Genomic DNA, 19,448 nt, shown 5'->3' with positions numbered 1-19,448 from the left:
CCCGCGATGAACGCCCGTCCCCTGTGCCCCGGCGCAGGAGCTGAGCCCGGCCCCACGCTGTCCTGGCTGCCCAGCGGCAGCGCCCCGACAGGGCCCCTCCGGCCAGAGCCCGCGGGCTGGGGCTGGTGCCGCTCACCCAGACCCCGCGCCCGCATCCCGTACAGCCCTCTCGACCATCCCTGGAGCCTAGAAAAGCGCCTCTGGTCCCTCATGCCCCTCAGCCCCGGCACGGGCGCAGGGAAGGACACGGACAAGCTCTTGGAGGATGTAATTTTGAAAGTGGGTGCGGGCACGGGCAGGGGAAGCCACTTTCCCCGAGGTGACGCAGCGGGGCCAGGGCTTGCTCCAGCTCCCAGCGCCAAAGGCTGGACCCTGCGCCAGGCCCAGCATCCCTGCAGGATCCATCCAGCTGACATGGGGGGGTCGCATCCTGAAAGACACACACAAGGCTCCCGCGTAACAAATCGCCAAATTCGGGAATAGTTAAAACGCTTCTTTATTAATATACAAACCTAGCAACATTTAAGCCAACCAAAATATTAAATGAAATAAAGCACGATATAAATACAGCATACATAACACCACGGCCTCAGTGGAGAGCAGCAAACTCGCCCTGACTTGTGCGCTTGGGAAGAACTGGCCACGGGCTCCGGCAACCGGAGCAGCTCCGTCTCTCCTCAACCCCTCCGAATCCAAACCCAGCAAGAGGCGAGAGCAGCGCTCCTCTCAAAAGGAGACCACCCGCCGGGAGGTTTTACCCTTTCTACAACCCCAGAGCTCAAAGGGATTAAAAAGCCTCGTCCCCGCGCCGCTAGAGACGCTCTGTCAGCGTCTGCTGGCTGAGACCCTGTGATGGGGGAGAGGGAGATGGCTGTAGTGGACGGGGAATCGCGCTACCAAAGTTGCTCCTTGCTCTGTCCCACCTCAGCTCCGTCCATCCCACAACATTCACAAGCGTAAGGCACTAGAAAAAAAAAAAAAAAGTGTTTCCACAGGTTCAAAACTTCAGTTGTTCTTAAGATTTCTGCAGTGGCGCACTTCCGAAAGTCCTCCCCAGCCCTTTAAATTCTGGTCTGGGGAGACCGATAAAAGCACGAAGAAGTAAATCGGTGCACCTGGGAACCAGAAGCGATGGTGGAGAAGGGATGTACTGGTGCAGTTCACAAGATGGCAGTCTCTGCTCGGAAAACCTGCACCGGGTACCTGTCCCAAGCAGCGGGGAGAACTTCTCCCCCAGAGCTCAGGTCTCCTCTAGAACCGGTGACGGTGGGAGCCGTCCGGCCTGCACAGCCAGGAACAAGAGCGGGAAGCGGCAGGAAGAAACACGTTGTCTGAGGAGCAGTGGCAAGGAGTTGATCTGGGCCAGAAAGGGCTTTCCCCGACCCTTCCCGTAGACGCAGGAGACATCACCATCGGTCAGCGGCCCGGCAAGAGGTCTGGAAACAACTGCACCCCCAGCACAGGCGTGCTGCGTTCCCCGCTCGCGTCGCCTCTCTGCACGTATCAGGCGGGGACGTGCCCTGCCGCAAGCCTGACCCTGAGGCGCAGAACACGGGAAGGACTTCATGGACACCAGCCTGCCTCTGGTTATACTGGAAGAAGGGTGTAAGTGAAACCTGTGCCACTATGGGAAAAGTATTTGTCGCGTGGAAGAAATCTCAGCGGCGCCACGGTGAAAGGTGACAGCGTAGGACTTCTCTCCCTACGCACAAAATGGATCGTGCCCTCGCTGGGACGGCTGACAGCTCCCAGGTACCGCTCTGCTCGTAGCAGGTGTCAACCATCCGTGCGGGAATATCGGCTGTTACCGGCATTGACAGATCAATAAATATTAATGCGAAGACCTTTCTCCGGTGCCTCTTTCATTATAATTTACCACTCCACAGAGATACCTTATTCCGAACAGGCAATATCTCTGAACAAAGTAAGCCAGCGTAGCGTGTCATACCTGCAAAGCAGCGCTTTGTTTTGTGCCGTAAACTCAGAAGACCAGCCTGACGTCGGGAATCCAGCAGAGCTTTGAGACAAACGGGAGAGGAGAAGTCTCAGAGCCATCTCAACAAACGTTATGGGCAGCAGCAGATCCCCTCCGCTCCCGCTCCTCCCGACTCCTGCCTGTAAGCGTCAGCTGGTACGGCAGGGAAGCGCTCAAGCAGAGAATTTTGTTTCCTGTAACGCAACGGGACGCTCACAGAGTACTCTACACCAGCCCAGGTTTCTTTCTTTAAAGAAAGAAGAAAACCCATTATAGCGTGAGCAATATAGTGAATAAATCCATTTCTGCAGGGGGGGTAAAAAAGAGAAAGAAAAAAAAAAAAAAAAAGAAAGGGAAAGTGTCAGCAGAGCCAGCCGTAGAGGCACGGGAGCTCCCAGCTCGGTTCGTTTAGTCCACTCCAAATCCCAGCCCGAGAGCAGCAGCACACTGCAACAGCAGCTTCCACCATCCCCAGCGCTTGCTCAAAAATATCTGCCCACGTTCGCGCCGGCTCTGCACACGCCGCACACACAGCTTTCCAGGAAGAGAATCAGATGGCAGGCACGATCGGCGCCCAAATGCCTCACCTAAAGCTTTAAGGCATTTACAAATATTTAAAGTTGGGGTTTTTTTTGTCCCTTAAACGCAAAGTCTGCTCTTGCCGAGGGCTATAAGCGTGCTACAATCCTAACGCTTAAGGAAAGTTTAAAGTGCAAAGACAATTTTCAAACGCTTTTAGGAGACAGCTCGATGTCATCTGATGACATTAACCCCTCCTTCCCCAAGTCCTGTTCCCTCACTGAATTCATTCATTTTCTTTTAAATAAAAATGCAAACACTCAGTTAAGGGGAAGGTAGTTTAAAACAAAAAAAAGCAGCCCGAAATGCGCGGAAATTAACCTGACCAAGTAGTAAAATAAAATCATTTGGGAAGACAAATCTGAAGGTTTTGATCATTTTGCTGGACATTAGTAGCAGCTACATGCTCTGTTTTAAATAAGAACGACTTCTGCCCTTGCAAGCAACTTCTCCCCCCTCCACCAAACATGGAAACTACCTTGTTTTTATAAATTTCTTCCCAAAATGGAACTATTTTGGTTGGAGTGTGGCGGAAGGACAAGGTTAGCCCTGTCCCTTTAGTTAGGCAGCACTTGGAAGAACATGCAGGAAAACAAGTGTTTCCAGCAATCCGGTGGGCACACTCCCCACCTCCTGCATGCGGCAGGGTTCCCTTCGTCGCAACGAGAAATGAGAGGGGGAAAGGCATGTCGGGAAGAGGGACACTGCCACTCTCGCTTCCCCGATAACGCTGTCCCGATTCCACCCAGAACCATCGCTATCACTCAGCACTGAGGCTGCAGAGGAAGATGCTCCCGGAGCTGGGAATCGGGGCTGATCATCTCTCCGAGGCTGAGCTTAAGCGGTTGAATAACGGGCAAAGGATGAAACCCCAACCACGCCTCTGCTTCCACCTCAGCTCAGCCGCTCTGCCATCCCCTCGCCTGGTTTTGTTTCACCGTGCCATGGGCAAAAGGAACCAACGTGCTCTACTGCCTGAGGGAGGAGATTAGGGAAGTGCTAAGGAGAGTGGGAAAACCCTGGCGCAGGAACAGGGAGGGTTAAATAATGGAATTACCGCAGCCACAACCCCCCCTGGGAGTTTGGATGTTGGTATCTGCACCATCTGAAAGTTGAAGAGCTTAAATCAACAGAGACAGATGCAGAGCCAACTTGGCTTTGACGATGGAGCACCAGGCAGAGCAAAGAGCAGAACTTTGGGCACGAGAGGTCCTACAGCACCAGAGGCTGGAGTTTGGAGGCACAGCAACACGATCGGTGGCAGCCTGAATGCAACAGGAGGAAATGCACGCTTACACCAAGACTTGGAGAAGCAGTGGAAGTCTCACACAGCCTCCCCTCCTGGCCACAAAATAGCGAGAAGGAACTATCCAACAAGGCACATCAAATCTGGAGTGAGCTTCGGCACTGGAGTCAGCCGAAGAAAGCAAGAGAGAGAGAGCAAGAGAGAAAGCAAGACAGAGAGAGAGAAAAGACAAGAAGAAACTAAGTCTGGCAAAGACAGAGGTGAAAAATCACTGTAACATCGTCCCAAAACATCACTCCTAATAGCTTTAATGTTATCCTCAAATTGTTAAATATGAACAATAAAGTCCTCCTTCTCTAATACCATTTTTATGCAGCCTCTCAGCACTCGCTCAAGGATAAAACATGAGAACTTAGGAAAGGATGCAACAAGGGTAAACCAATGTAACACCTCCGGAAAAATCATGTACTGGAAGAGGCTGCCCAGCAAGTGCTACCTCCTCCACAGGTTCCCCACACTACTCTACAATAGACGCCGCCGGGACAAGCCAGCCCTTCCCGGCGTACAGGAATGCTGTACACGGAGATGGAGTCACCACCGCCCCGTCAGCGAACCCACTCAGATGCTGACTTCTGGAGGAAGCAAAACAACTATACTACATGTGCCAAGTGCACATGACCCACAGCAGCATATCTTTCCACGGGCCACGCTCTCCTTAACGTTCGTCACCGATGGGTAATAAGTTTATCCTAAAATGGGTTACGTTCAACCTACAATATTTTAGCCAGAAAAACACATTATTTTCTCATACCAAGCTCCACTTAGCTTTCCTTCAAGTGTTTCTCTCGCACAGTTGCCTGCATGAACAAGGTCTACAGGACTGTTCCCGTTGTGGACAGCGAGACACAGAGCAGCGATAACGTCCCCGCAACTGCCACGCAGGAGGTGCACAGGGCAGACCCGCTGCTGCTGCGGCACAGAACGAGGCCATTACCCCTCTCGCTGCAGAGGAGGGGGATGCCGTTTCAGTGTTTCCCATCCAAGGTTCACAGTCTTACCATGCAGAAGGAGAACAAAGCGCCTTTCACAGGGGAAGGCATTTTAAGGCAGTCCTACGGACGAGAATCACGACGTATCGTTTTACAGTCCGTGTTATTTAGCATCTTAGATGCTAAGACTGCACAGCTTCCAAGATCCGATTTCTAATTTTCTAATTTGAAGGCGTACTAAAGGTGGTAACTCTTAGCTGACTTTGTCGTTCTTTTTTTAGGCACTCTACTTTTAGTCATCAGATAAAGGGATCAGAATCTTGCATCACCATTTAATACCTCTGGAAGAAAACATGACACTGGAAGGGCCTTCCTCGGTCTCGGCATCTAGCACTATTTTAAAACATCATATCCGATTGTCCCCTTGACAGGTATTCAAGTCGGTGAAGGCAAACCATTCTTTAACATTATAAGGTTAAAAATAGCTGCCAGAAATTAAATCGACTAAGCCTGAACAGCAGCTGAAGACTACAGGTTGGGATATAAAACAAGAATCAGAATTCGTGGCAGGGAAAGCCAGAGTGGGAGTTAATAAGCCGCAGGACTGACAATTATCAAGCCGCCTATCTCTAAGGCTCAAACAGCAAACATAACATTACAGAAAGCGTTACCGGACCCATCGACATGAGGGAAAATTATTTTCACTCTCTATTTTTGGTATTGAAAAGTCAATAGATCTAGACATAAAAGAAACCTAAGCAGACATAATGACAAGAGCAGCTCATAAAACACAATTTGATTGTCAGAACTGCTGTGGGAAGAGACACCCGTATCAAAGGTTGTCTGAGGAACTAACAGGCTCCTATAAATTAGGGAAAAGAAAAAATACGCCCGAGGAGGAATATAACCTGGCTGCAACATAAATGATACTTCAGGAACGAGTGGTTGGTAGAGGATAGCATGCAGCTAACTTTCCAGTTTGGTCTTAACTAGTTTTAACTCTGCAGAGAACAAACTGAATGGTTTGAGCTAAAAATCTCTCTCCACGAGTTGCATTAAGTACTTTAGCTCACCTCAGCTTTGTTTCCCCCTGCACAAGTATCATGCCTCACCAGTGACGACAAACGGTCAATAAACTCTTATCAGAAGCGCCATTCTAAGACACATCCGAAGTATCATGTATAAAACTCTTTGGTTGAACGTCTGTGTCCCTGGATGAGGAAGGCACAGCAACATCCCATAAAACCAGCGGGGGGACCACAGTCCTCCTTGGCACGCACATCCAGCACGGGAATAGTGGGGTGACAGTATCCCCCTCCGCGGGAAAGGCATGCAAGAAGCGATTGGATTTTAAACTGCTATTAGATGCCTTATGAACCTTTCTTTTAAGCAATTAATCCTCATACACCAGGCAAAATTTTACTTCCGAGAGCAATAAGAGGAGGACTTGGAATAAATTACAATCTCCACCTTCAACAGCCATGCAGGTAAATCTCAGCTGCGAGATCCCAAAAAGCTGTCCTACTACAGGCACCGCGTTTCAGAGCCTGGGAATTCCCGCATGTCAGTTTGAAAGTAAGACGGAAATCCTTGAAGAGGTCACACGTGCCAAAGGAATTCAGCATTCCCAAAGGAGAGCACGCTCGAAGAAGTGCCATCTACGTTCAACCTACTACACCACATGCCCAAATCCTTCATTCTCTTACACCCTTTCCTGACTCTCCTAGGTTTCACAGCTTCCGTACCACCCTGGATGGGGGGAGCTTGCTCCGACGACCTGCTTTAAGCTGTAAAGGTTTTAGACTTTCATCGTTGCTACCTTCGGGCCACCCGACTCCGTTTGTACGCTGAGAAGATCTGGATCACGAACTGGGAGACCACAGACTCAACTGAAGGCGCGACCTGAAGCAACTAAAGTAGCAGAAAGCAAACTTAAGACAAGAACCAGGCAAGGTTTTGAGCTCGTATTTACACTACTCGCCACTTAAATAGAAAAGAAAGCGCCCAAAAAAGGTTCTAAATCATAAAGGAAGTGTTCATCATGGCTGACAGGGCAGACATCAGTGCAAGGTCGTGTCTGAACTCCAGACAGAAAGACCATGACAAGCGTGCAGGTCCCTGCAGAGGCAGGGAAAACGTTTAACAGATCTTTTTCAAGTAAATAAAGAGAATCTTTGCTTTCGATTGTGCTCGCAATGGGAAGAAGAAAAAGATGATGTAAATGTGTGCAATACTATTCAGCATGCCCCCACTTCTTTACCATTTCCCATCGCTGTTTGAATCAGTGGTTTTTGACACTTTAGAAGGGGTGAAATCCAGCTGCACTGGTTGAAGCATCTGTATGAGGAGCATGATGAAGAGCTTTGCTGAAGGAAAGCAATTTATAATCCCAGCGCCACAATCCCTACACTCCCTCTATTTAATCCCTTCAGCTGAGGTACCACCAAGAGAGAGAAGTAAGAAGTGCAACAGATTTGAGGAGAAAAACAGAAGACAACTTCTCGAGTTCGGCAGGAGCTGCCGAGACGCCCTCTCACCACCAGAAGAAAACCCAGCGTTTCTTGCAATACCGCCAGCACCACAGGTGAGACGAATGCTGGGGCTTTCCCTCTAATTTCAAAATAACCAGGGGCAGCTGAAAACACGAGATGTTGTCCCCTCCTGCTGCTCAAGTTTCCCCAAACCAACACAAGTTTTACACAGACCTTGCCAGAGGAGCTTGACCCACTCACATAAACAAAGGAAAGTGAAAGAAAATCCCCAGAGAGACTGTACACTGTGCAGCTGAAACAGAAGCAGCATTTCAACACTGTTATTAACACTAAACATTAACATCTGTCCTTGTTAGAAATCAGTATTTTTGCTAGTAAAAAACCCAACAAATCCCCTTCCTTTATAGAATTAAAACACACATGTTGATCTTCAATTATATTTATAGAAGGCCATTTAGCTTCGGCGACCCCAGGCAAAAAATCCAGTCCCAACAACAACAAACTTACCAGCGCTACTGTCATCTCAACGATCTGATGATTAAATCTACTTCACTCCTTGTTAAGGTAAAAAATAATAAATTGGTGGACAAACGGGGGCCGGTGACAGGCTGGACGATACCAAAACCTGTCTCTTGGTGCTGCTCACACAACGCTATGTCTCGTGCCAGTGAGGTAGCTGATCGTTCTGTTGCTGTGTGCATCGACGCACTGACCCCTCTGCAACGCGATACGCGGAGCGCAGGGTGAAGTCACAGCGTTCACCTACAGGCAGCAAACACCCGCTGTCCCACGCCTTCCGCTGGAGAGGAGAGAGGAAGGGTGTAGTCCTCAGGGGTTCGCCCGAACCCTTCCCATCACCATCAGGCACGGGCCTCCGGTGGGCTTCACTCCTCTACAGGCTTCCCACGGACTGCTGGATGCATGCTCAGCACTGCGCTTCATCCACTGGGGCGCGGGGCAGCCTGGCAAGCAAAGGGTTGAAGGAGGGAAGACAGACCGGAGCGGGGAAAGCTCGAAAATTAAAAGTTTTAAAATATACAAAAAGTAACACACTGGAAAAAGTTTAAAAGTTGCAAGACAAGAACGGAAAAGAAAGAAATGTAGGGGGTGAGGAGAAAGGGCTGGAAGATGGTGGGAGAAGACTCCAGCTTGGGAAAAGGAGCGGGTCAGGTCTAGTCAGCGCTACTCCCTCTGGTAGCCACTCAGTTCCACCTCGTCCTTGCGGCGACGGTGCGTGAAGAGGGAGCTGAAGGGGTAGAGCTTGGCTTTGGCCTGGAAGCGCTGCCCAGCAATGTCGATCTCATACTCGCCCTGGTTGATGAAGTCAGTTGTCACCACCAGCTCTTCTCCCGTCTTCTCGTCGAAGTGCTGCACGAAGCCAAGGCAGACGTGGCGCTCCAGACTGTAGCTGTAGGCACTGCTGGTGGTCTTGCCCACATAGCGGCCGTTGCGGAAAATGGGCTCCCCCCACCAGGGCCAGAGGTCCATATCTGTGTCATGGTCCTCAAGAATGAACATGGTAAAGCGCTTGTACACACCGTTCTGCTTCTGTTCCAACAGCGCTTCCTGGCCAAGAAAATGCATTCCCTGTGGAGGAAAAGAAAGCATCAGCTGATGAAGGGAACACAAACTGTAGCAGTTTCGGCAGACAAGATTACCAACACAAGGTGAATTTGCGCTTGGAACTCACGGCCTATCAAGACAGGCAGCTCCTACAGGCAAGAAGCCCAGCCCAGACAGAAGCTTTCCCATCGTGTTTCTTGTTCCAAATGTTAAAAGACACAAAAATATTTGTGAAGTGGGCCTTTAAAAAATGCATTCTAATTTTCACATGTCACCATTCTAGTTTTTGCCCTTTTTCTGATTCCAGAAGTCTACCACGCCATATAAACCAGAGGGAAACTGTAACAACACATGAGATTTGTGTCCTTAATCACTACATTCCCTTCTCTGAATTATTTGATACAAGCATTTGCTTTGGCTCTCGCAAAAATGCAAGAAAAAAGGCAACAAGCAAGTGACAGAGATGGATGGCACCTGCCACCACACCACGCAGGATACAACTCTATGCAGTTCTATGTTTTAATAAAAATAGAGAACTCCCCTGCTTTAGTAAAAATAGAAAACACCTGTTCTTGGCACCTATCCTCCTATTTAACTTCATTAAATGCCGCTTGGTGGACAGGCTGACTTTTGCTTCATCAGACTGGGAAAACAGCTGGGAGAAACATGAACTCTGAGCATCTGTAAGGTACCCAGCACCCTCACTACACTGAGCACCGCACACATGAGCAACACGGGACGCTACACAGATCATGGGGAATGCTGCCAGGAAGGAGGGTGGTAGTATTTTTGATATTTCTAGCACCTTTATGAAATACAAGAACATAGGTTATAGTTACGCACTGCACGCAGCTCCATCAAAACCCAATATATCTACCCACGTGGACGGCAGTCCTTCCAGTGCAGTCCTGCTCTCCCACCCACCCCTGCTGCAACAGCAGACCCCACTGCAGGAGGTCATTTCAGTTTTCCACCGTACCTTTTCCAGCTTGACCTGGAACTCGCGTCCGCACTCCATAGGAGTGGTAAAGGCATCCAGATCCTGTCCCCAGAACGCAAAGAACTTCTCAATGCGCAGGCTGCGGAGCGCATAATAACCGGCATTCCGAATCCCGTACTTCTGCCCCATGTTCATCACCTCGTTGTAGACGTGAAGGGCGTACTGCAAAGGAAGGGCGAAACACAGCTGCCAACAAACACCAGGAGAGAGCAACGGCATCTGACACACCACCATGGGTGTTGCTGTGCCCTGCCTCAGGAGCACAAGCGGTCCTCCCGGTCCTCCCGACTGGAATGCAATACAAAGCAGGGAAACTCCCCCTGGTGCCTGCAGGCAGCTTTCCCATGGTACAGACCAGACATTTCATTGCCCTGAGTCAACATGCAAAGTGTTTCTGATTATGCATGCAAGCAACTGTTTTAATTAGCTAAGGCTACAGTGTACTCTTACCTCTATGGGGATATAAAGCATGAATCCAGGTTCTCCTGTGTGAGTGATACTCATCACACGGATGCCATTAGCATAGCCCACGCTCATCTCCTGCAGAATCAGAGGGGGTGAAATCATCCCAACTGGAACACAGCACAGAGATCCTGACGGAGCACAAGGCGTAACGCAAAGCACACCGGCCAGCCCTCTCCCCTTCCTCACTGCAGCTCACCACCGGCGCATACTTGTGAAAAATTTAAATTTAAAAATTCTAATAGCGATACCACATCATCCAGACTCTTTAACCACTTCACGACACTTGGCAATAAGCCTTGGAACTAAGTGAGGAAAGGCTTTTGTTCTAGGTACAAAACAGAGGTTGAATGGCAGCTATCTGCTCAGCCTTTTAACGGAACAGGAGACGACCACTCCCGAGACACCGATCCTGCTGCCCCTCTGACTGACAGCTTCGTAACGGATTGTATGAAATATGCCAAGATATGAAATGGCACTGAGCCTACAGCGAGTGGGATATTGAAAACAAATGCATATTTGCCTATATATTTAGCAGGCAGAATCCCAAGAGAAGTAGTTAACAAAGTGAGCCCAGCCGAGTACATTACCAACCTAGCTCAGTAACCGCTCAGTAAATCTGTACGTAAATCTAAATGTCCCTCTAACTGCCCAGAACATCATCCTTCCCCTGCTTCCACACACGCTTCAGAAAACCTAGCAGGGTGAGGAGGAAGGAAGTACAGTCGCTCACCTTGCAAAAGAGAGAGGGAAAGTGTTCTGGAGTTATCGGGGCGTACGACAACTCTGACAAGACATCCACAGCACGAGGGCCGATCAGATTGAGAGCTGAAGAGGCGAAGGTAACAGTATTAGGGTGAGACTGGAGAGGTCTTGCCTGGTGTCTAACTTGCATATGCCCCAATTTCTAAAGTCTTAGCGTTTATTTAACTAATAGGCACATTTACATTTAAGAACAGAGGGAAGAGTCATTCAACTCTCTCTCCCGAGTCCACAGGAAAGCAAAGCTGTCTCCCGGCTCATGGCTTGCTAGAAGGAAGTCTCTGAACTGCTGTTTTCATCCAACTGTTCGGAAAGGAGACCCAGCCAACCGCTCTAGACACCTTCAACAACTAACTGGCACGCGGCCCAAGACGCCATTTGTGATTTCAGGCTGAATGAGGAGGTCTGCTTTCAGTCATTTCTTACCCGTGTACTTCCAGGTCACATCTTCCATGGTCAGGTTGCTGTCATCGGGTAAGCGGTTCTTCAGCCAGGCCCAGCAATGGACTTGCTGGTCAGTAGGGGAAATCATGAAGAAACTGGAACAGACAAATTGAAACCAAGAAACAATGAATGGACAGCCAAAAAGACGATTCAGTGAATTTGTTGTCCACGAACGACTGGAGCCATTCAGCAGCTTCCAAGATAAGAGCAGACCAAAACAAGCTGGTTTGCAAAAACCCCAGCTAAAGCCTCTGGATGAATGCCATCACATCTGTCATGACAAGAAACCCCCGCCGGCAAGCACTGGCAGCAGTCTGGTGACAAGAAGCGACTACAAGTGGAACACAGGCAGTTCTACGGAAAGTTCACAGGGTATCTCAAAAATCGCAAGCGTTTTGCAGAAGGTATTTGCAACTCTTCACCACCAGTGATTCTGTCTACTCTGACAGTCAGAAAAGTGCTCGGTTCACACAGCGATCTCTTGTTTCAGCAAAAGTCTTTCCACAGACAATGGTGGTTATTATTACGTTTCCAAAAACAGAACTCCACTTGATACGTGAAAATGAGCTACTTGTCGTGTGAGTCTCTTTCATACAAACTGCGAGTTCAAGTACATTATTGACAGAGATAACATCTGCAGAAATGAATAGGCAAGGAGGAAGGCTACTGGTTTCACACAGAGGAGGACAATACTTTTTAAGCAATACATGAACACAGACAGAAGGGGAAGAGAAAGAAAAGCTGTTTCTAATTGAAAGAGCAGCAAAGAAGAATGCTTTCACACCAACACAATGAAAGCACACATTGAAAACGGTCCAGAGAAATAAAACCAACATTCAGCCAGGAGGTGCCCGTGAAGGAGATTTTAAAAATGAGAATGATTTTTTTATTAAATGCCAAAGAGAGCCCAACCTGTTGAGGCTAAGGACGCGATCCTGCGATCACGTCAATTTGCACCAGAGAGCACAAAAAAGACTCAGGAGAGACTGCAGCGCTGAGAATTAAGAGTACCCATACTGCCATGAAAGTTGAAATAATCAAAAAGTAGTATTTTCAGCATGCAATTCCAATGAGGAGACAGGCCAGGAGCCAACGAGGAACTGTTTGGTTTGCACTTTAAATGATTATCTAAATTAATAAACTCTAGTGACTGCTGAAAACAATTTGTATTTCAATTGAGAAATGAAACATCCACAGGCCTAACATTTTGTAGAAAGCTGTGTTCATGTGTAGTCCCAGAAAAAGGCATATTTTCCCCAATATCCATAAATTCAGGAGCTCCCTTTCCCTTGGGTTACTGAATCAGGAATCTAAGTGGAGAATTGCGACTTTTCATTTTAGTTTACAGTGGTGAAAAAAGTTTATGGTCTTCATTAAGAGGTTCTTAAAGGCTCTAACGCCCAAAGGGTGATGGCTGAAGACGCTGTGCGCATACCTACCTGCGTTTGCTCAGCCGTGCTATGCTGCAGTCATTCTCATAACCTCCTTTCTCATTAAGCATGCCTGTGTGCACAACATGCCCAACTGGCACATCCAGGTCATTTGAGAAGAGATACTGCAGACTCTCCAGGGCCTGGTCTCCTGTGGACTGCAGGAATTGAAAAGGAGAGAAAGTCAGCCAAGCCGCCCGAGCAATGCAGATCCACCGGGGCAGTTTAAGATCGCATCAATGTCCTGGCCCAAATTCCTTCAATTCATAATGACGGTGACACTGATGTCTCCAGCGTAATAGGGTACAGTGGTGACATAGTGCCGGAGGTCAAATTCTATTTCTAGGCTGAGCTGGTATTTCTATCAACTGGGCATTCGACAGAAAAAAAAAAAAAAAAAAAAAGCAATCTGTGCTAAATATTGTGGTACAACCTGAATTTGATCCTACAGCTTGACTGCCTCTATCCATCCTCCGACAGAATTTTGCAAAAGCAGTCAACAATAAACCAAAGGGCACCTTTCCCAGGCTGAGGATGCTTTGTCACTTCCTAGGTACTTACGCTTATTTCAAACTTGGTAAAAGACGACATGTCGATGACACAAACTGCTTCCTTACAGCACTTGACTTCAGAACCCACAATATCAAACCAGTCCGGTTTGTAAAAGGTTTTGCTCTGATCCAAATCCAGCAGATCTAATGTAAAGGAGAATCAAAGGGACAATTCATAAACACGGACCAAGAGGGATGCGATTTGGCACAGGAAAATAGGATCTTACCTTTCCCTGGTGGGACAAAATACTTGACTCTCTCAAACCCATGCTTCTCCATCCACCGAGCTCCCTGTGCATCCAGGCGGTCGTACAACGGGGAAGTCCGCAGCTGCCTGCCAGTCTGGAAGTCCCAACGGGGAACTTTCAGATCACACATGAGGGCTGCAACGGTAACAAAGATCTGCTATTAGGCAAAGCGATTAGCCAAGACTTTCCTCCAGATTATCAATAAACGTACTTACTAATACCTGAACCATTAATGAAATTCTCTCAAAACAGTTCTGACCTTCTTTTTCTGTTTTTTGAAAATCGACAAATCTGTTTTGGTCCATTTATAGCTATTCAAAATGAGAGTAACAATATTTGCACAGAACGCTTATATTTCTAGATACTTGTGGTCTCGTGACAATACTGTCAAGATAACAAACACCCTATTTTTCATGAAGCCATGTTGACTAGCATTAATTATGCATGATTCTTCCCTGACAGCGCACTGTATCAAACACTTATCATTTTGACAATACTAGCTGGGCTAGGCAACCCACAGCTACAAGGATCATCTAATTTACCTTCTCAAAGACTGGCCTTTTCTAATTATTGAAGCTTTTCCAAATAGCTCCTATACCTTTTCAGCCAATATAGAATATTCTTATTTAGAAAACAAGTTGCCCTAATAAAGGTTTAGCATCCTCCCTGGTTACCAGTGGGGAGTAATAACTCCAGGATGCTTGAATACTTCTTTATAAATGTTAAGTTTTTACGTAGGTCATAAACTGCTTAAAATTGAAGATGAGCCAAATATTTGTTACTGAATACTTTGATTGGTTTTGCCTCGTAGCTAATGATTTAATGATTTTATTGGCATTATCTGGTATTGGTACTCCTGAAGGAGTTGGTAGAGGGAAGAATAGATTAGAATGGGAACGTAACACTGCAGAAATTGAATATAGTACTTATCTTGTGAAAATTAGAGTGATTCTGTAGCTATCAGAATCGAGATTTGTACTGAAAAGCAACTGCAGAATAATGCCAAGAGTATAGTGACTTTTCTGGGAGGAAGGTCAAAACATAAGGTTTTTATTTCCTGGACATAGCAGGGGTAAGAGGTTTAGCCCAACTCCTCTGCTTTCACCCGAATATGTCCTCATTATCTCAGGACAAATAATCAAACAATAGGAGGAAATTAAGTATGGCTTTAGACAGGAACAATGACATCTCAAATCTACTCTGCATGGTATTTATTGCAAATTTTGACAGGAGAAAGCAGAATATGTCTAGGAAGACTTCCTGAATGGTGTAAGATAACTGGATCACATAATTCTAAGTTGGAAGTGACGGTATTTCCACACTGTAATGATGTGCAGAGAATAACAATGTTTGAGACAGCGTAATATTCCCAGTTCAGACCTTGGCATTGTTTTATTAGGCTGAATCCTACAAAGATACGCACAAATCTGCCCATACCAGAGGCGAATAGGAGAGAGCAGGGTACCAACAGAATTTCTTTAAGAAAAGTTTATATGAACATCGCTAATACAAAAAAAAACCCCAAACCCAAACCTATTCTTTCCCTTCTCCTGGAAGGAGGGTGTACTGCCACAGAGGAGGCCAGGAAGAAGGAAAATGATTCTCAGAGTGATGACAGAGGCGATACCGTGCAGCAAAGAGGAAAATCTGGGACATCCCGGCCAGCACTGAAAGCAGAGACCTCACTTACGCATTACTTCCATCACACGGTGACGGAGGAAAGTGCGACTGCTCTGAAGGGTACCAAAACGCTTCAAATCCAGAGGCCAGACATTTTCTGACGGATACCCATTTACCATCCACTCTGCCAGGTACCTGACGGAACAAAGAAAGAAGGACTGAGACAACAGCCAACATCTTAAGGTAAAGAGTCTAGCTTTGAAGACAGAAGCAAGGCAATTTGGACGTGAGAATTTCTTGCAGTAGGGAGAGAGAAGACAACTAACACGGTATTCTAAAGACTAGTGGAACCTGGGAGGTTTCCCTTTATAAAACCCATCCACCAGATTTCCAAATCATTAATTTCCCATTCGGGTGAAACGTAGAGGGCAGCAGGAAGTTAAGGGCACGTGGTGAATGAAGCCAGAGCCCAGAGAGGTAGCCTGGCTGACACTGTGTCGAGTCCTCGGGCTACGCTACAAGAGGAGGAGCCGGGTACGTTTAGGTTGGAGTTAGGAGGCTGACTGCTTTGTGGTTTTTCAGTACCTGGTGTAGGCTCAGCCACAAACCATCAGTGACAGCATTCATTTCAGCGCGAGGTGCCAGCCAAGTTATGTTTAGCTACACTTCTAGCAGTGAAGGAGGAAGGCATGCTCCAGAGCTAAAGGATAAAGGCAGCTCAGACCAAAGCAGAGCAGAAGGATCTGTTCACAGTCAGTAAACAGAAAAACAAAGGGGTTTGAGACGGATCATTACAAGTTACATTAGCAAGCTTAGCTGCTTATCTCGAGGCTGTAGCAACAAACGGACAAATAGTGCTTTTACCTTCAGAAATTACTTTGATTCTTAGAGAACCTCACTGCAAAGATTCTCTACATTTTATATGACAAAGAAAAAAAATAATCATGAGCTGCTTCTCTGGTGAGTGAAATTATTAGACAACAGACAAACTAGTGGAGACAAATGCAGATACTACCACCTGCCATGAAAAATGAGCAGCTCGTTAAGGCGGCTGTATGGCAGAAGGGATGCTGGGTTGCCAAAACCAAATGGCAATCAGAGGGAGTGATGATCATTCTGCAAGCACCTTTGTGCTGGAATCACGCTTACATGCCTGTCCAAGTATTTGCATTAACACAGGAACTGGATTTTACTGGGAAACGGTTCCATCCCTAGCTCACTGGCAGAGGACGGTCTTTAACAGTACTGGCAGCACTGGCATCACATATGCGGTGCTTCATCTGCATCAGATTCACTCTGTTTTCAGAGAAATTAATTGCTGTGTCAATTTGGTTCATCTAAGAACTTAAATCAAATAACAAATTAGAGGGGATCGTGGAGTACAGAAGATGAGGGAATATATGCTTTGAGAAGCTTTTATCCCTTCCTGGTAGATAAAAAAAAAAAGGACCAGTTAGCTCAAAGTAAACCTACTTGATTCCCAGCAGGCTGCTGATCACAGAGATGTGATGCCTGAGGAGAGGAGGTGTGCGAGACAGGAGAGTCCACCACAGATTTGGAATACACACAGGAGAACATAATCAAGACCACGGCAACTGCTCCTCTCCTTCACTCAAGTTGGAAACGATAGAGGAGTCTTTGTCAGAGAGGATGTGACAAATACTGACCAGAACACTCTACACAGAAGGATCACCTGAGCAGTCTCTTGTCTTGGTTAAAACCTTACTTACACACGTAAGAGTGATAAACCACTTACTTGCCTGCTCCCCCACCATATGAGATACCAGCTGAGTTCATGCCGGCCAGAACGAAGTAGCCCCGCACGGTGGGCGACTCTCCCATGATGCACCGCATATCCGGCGTGAAGGACTCCGGGCAGTTCACTAACTGCATGATCTGCAGAGCCTCCAGATCCGGCATCCTGCGCAGAAGGGCACTCAGAAGCGGCTCTAGGACCCAAGACAAAAAAAAAAAAAAAAAAAAAAAAAAAAAAAAAAAAAAAAGACAAGAAGTCACAGCCCTCAGTCTCGACGCATTTCAGCTACTTCACCTTCAAACTGGACAGTACGACAGAAGCACGCTGTTATCTGAACTGATGGAAAATGCTTCCATGTTTCGATACAGATGCAGGATAAACCGTTTCCCTGCTGAAATCAAACTACTGGAAACGGATCACACAGCATACCATAAAAGTAGTCATGCTGATCCAGACCAAGAGCCCAGTATTGCTTTCAACAGCGCAAAAACGCGTTCAGCTTTGTTAGGGAAAACAACAGGAACAGACATCAAATAGATACCTGGCGAGGAAGAAGAACAGGCAAACCTACATGACGCCTGCCCCACGCATTCTGCCAGCCTCCACTTACCACCAGCTCAGAGGATTTCCTAAAAATCTGATGTTTTCCCTATTTAGTAAACCCTAAATCGGTCTCTCTTCTAAGTACTTGACCAGTCTTCCCCAAACTCATGAAAACATCCTACAAACGCTGACAAGAAGCACCACATGTTTAGCATTTGCTGTATGAGGAACCACCTCTTTTTATTTTGAAATTCCCACTCAATTAACTTTTTTGATGCCTCCCATTTGTCATAATAGAAGAGACAGCAAACAGGAGATCCCCACCTATTCTGTCCATCTCATTCAAGATTTCATAGACCTGTTTATTTCTCCCTTCAGTCATCTCTCTCTCCCAGCCCACTGAGTCATTCCTCACTTGGAAACTATTCCAAGCTTTGATCGGCCTCTCGCTGCTCCTTCACCAGGCCTTCTCCAGCCATACGATACCCTCTGGAGCTGGAGAGGCTAGAACACCACCTAGGGTCTAGCAAACCAAGGAGTCAGTGTCGCGCTTTCTGCCCCTTTCCTAATAATTCCTAACTTGTCTTTTGCTGTGACTGCTACTGAGCTGCTGTCTTCACAGGACTAATACAATCCCAAGGTCAGTTCAAAGCGCATCATTTTGTACAGCGAAAATAAGATCATCCCCACACACCCCGCTGCACTTGCGTCACTTCACATTTATCCTCATTGAATTTCCTTGCCACTTCATTGCCCAGTCACGCTGGAAAGGTCCTTCGGCAATTCTTCACAGTCCAACATTTGAGAGCGTTAATAAAGGGATATCTATTTTGTTTTTCTTGTCCATAAGTTCTCTCTGTATAGTACTCCAGATAAAAGCCCTCACGATTCAGCACTAATAGATACCTGGCGAGGAAGAAGAACAGGCAAACCTACATGACGCCTGCCCCACGCATTCTGCCAGCCTCCACTTACCACCAGCTCAGAGGATTTCCTAAAAATCTGATGTTTTCCCTATTTAGTAAACCCTAAATCGGTCTCTCTTCTAAGTACTTGACCAGTCTTCCCCAAACTCATGAAAACATCCTACAAACGCTGACAAGAAGCACCACATGTTTAGCATTTGCTGTATGAGGAACCACCTCTTTTTATTTTGAAATTCCCACTCAATTAACTTTTTTGATGCCTCCCATTTGTCATAATAGAAGAGACAGCAAACAGGAGATCCCCACCTATTCTGTCCATCTCATTCAAGATTTCATAGACCTGTTTATTTCTCCCTTCAGTCATCTCTCTCTCCCAGCCCACTGACCAGCACTAACCTCAGTTTTACATGCAAGCAGTAAAATAATCAGATTTCAGATTACCTGAGAAGTTACAACCAGTAAACGGTGTTTCTGACCTGCTTTTTTCCTCCCCTCTCATGTATTTGAATTTCAGAGTGAGAGCCTGTAGTTACAGCCTTTTTCTTCTTATTGATAAAAAGAGGGATCGGTGTTAGATTTATTCTCATACCCAGCCCAACATTTAAGCAACTGTACAGGCTATTTTAAAATCAAAAGGTGTTCCAACGGAAGAGATCAAAGCCGTAATGCAAGAGCTCAAACCAGAGCAACTGCAGCCCTAGAAAAAGGATCAAATATTGGCTGAGTAAGCTCTGACTCTGCTCAACTGCTCTGTGTGTTTGAACTGATACAAGGGTAACGCTGAAACATCACATGCAGTTGCCTCTGAAACTTGGGTAATTTGTGGGTGCCAGCGAGCACTGCCTTTTCATTTCAGCAGGAC

The 19,448-nt window shown here is 46.9% G+C and overlaps 2 protein-coding genes across 2 annotated transcripts in view; one reads left to right on the top strand and one right to left on the bottom strand.

Annotated features, from left to right (window-relative positions):
• The window catches only part of ST3GAL2 (ST3 beta-galactoside alpha-2,3-sialyltransferase 2), a gene marked incomplete at its 5' end in the record, with an annotated part of 10,132 nt that extends 5,047 nt beyond the window's left edge, over positions 1-5,085 (top strand). Inside the window, 2 exons of the mRNA XM_009883160.1 lie at positions 4,654-4,745; positions 5,071-5,085. Of these exons, the coding sequence (XP_009881462.1) occupies positions 4,654-4,745; positions 5,071-5,085 (107 nt within the window). The remainder of the gene's footprint in view (positions 1-4,653; positions 4,746-5,070) is intronic.
• Positions 5,086-8,206: 3,121 nt separating this feature from the next.
• PDPR (pyruvate dehydrogenase phosphatase regulatory subunit) overlaps positions 8,207-19,448 on the bottom strand; it is a 20,200-nt gene continuing 8,958 nt past the window's right edge. Inside the window, exons 8-17 of the mRNA XM_009883153.1 lie at positions 17,118-17,310; positions 15,432-15,556; positions 13,721-13,876; positions 13,504-13,637; positions 12,952-13,100; positions 11,495-11,607; positions 11,040-11,134; positions 10,295-10,384; positions 9,824-10,006; positions 8,207-8,868 (exon numbers count right to left, since the gene is read on the bottom strand). Of these exons, the coding sequence (XP_009881455.1) occupies positions 8,464-8,868; positions 9,824-10,006; positions 10,295-10,384; positions 11,040-11,134; positions 11,495-11,607; positions 12,952-13,100; positions 13,504-13,637; positions 13,721-13,876; positions 15,432-15,556; positions 17,118-17,310 (1,643 nt within the window). The 3' untranslated portion in view covers positions 8,207-8,463. The remainder of the gene's footprint in view (positions 8,869-9,823; positions 10,007-10,294; positions 10,385-11,039; positions 11,135-11,494; positions 11,608-12,951; positions 13,101-13,503; positions 13,638-13,720; positions 13,877-15,431; positions 15,557-17,117; positions 17,311-19,448) is intronic.

The sequence above is a fragment of the Charadrius vociferus genome, unplaced genomic scaffold (genome assembly GCF_000708025.1).
Source record: "Charadrius vociferus isolate BGI_N301 unplaced genomic scaffold, ASM70802v2 scaffold1434, whole genome shotgun sequence".
Lineage (NCBI taxonomy): Eukaryota > Metazoa > Chordata > Aves > Charadriiformes > Charadriidae > Charadrius > Charadrius vociferus.
This window is presented reverse-complemented; position numbering and strand designations above follow the sequence as displayed.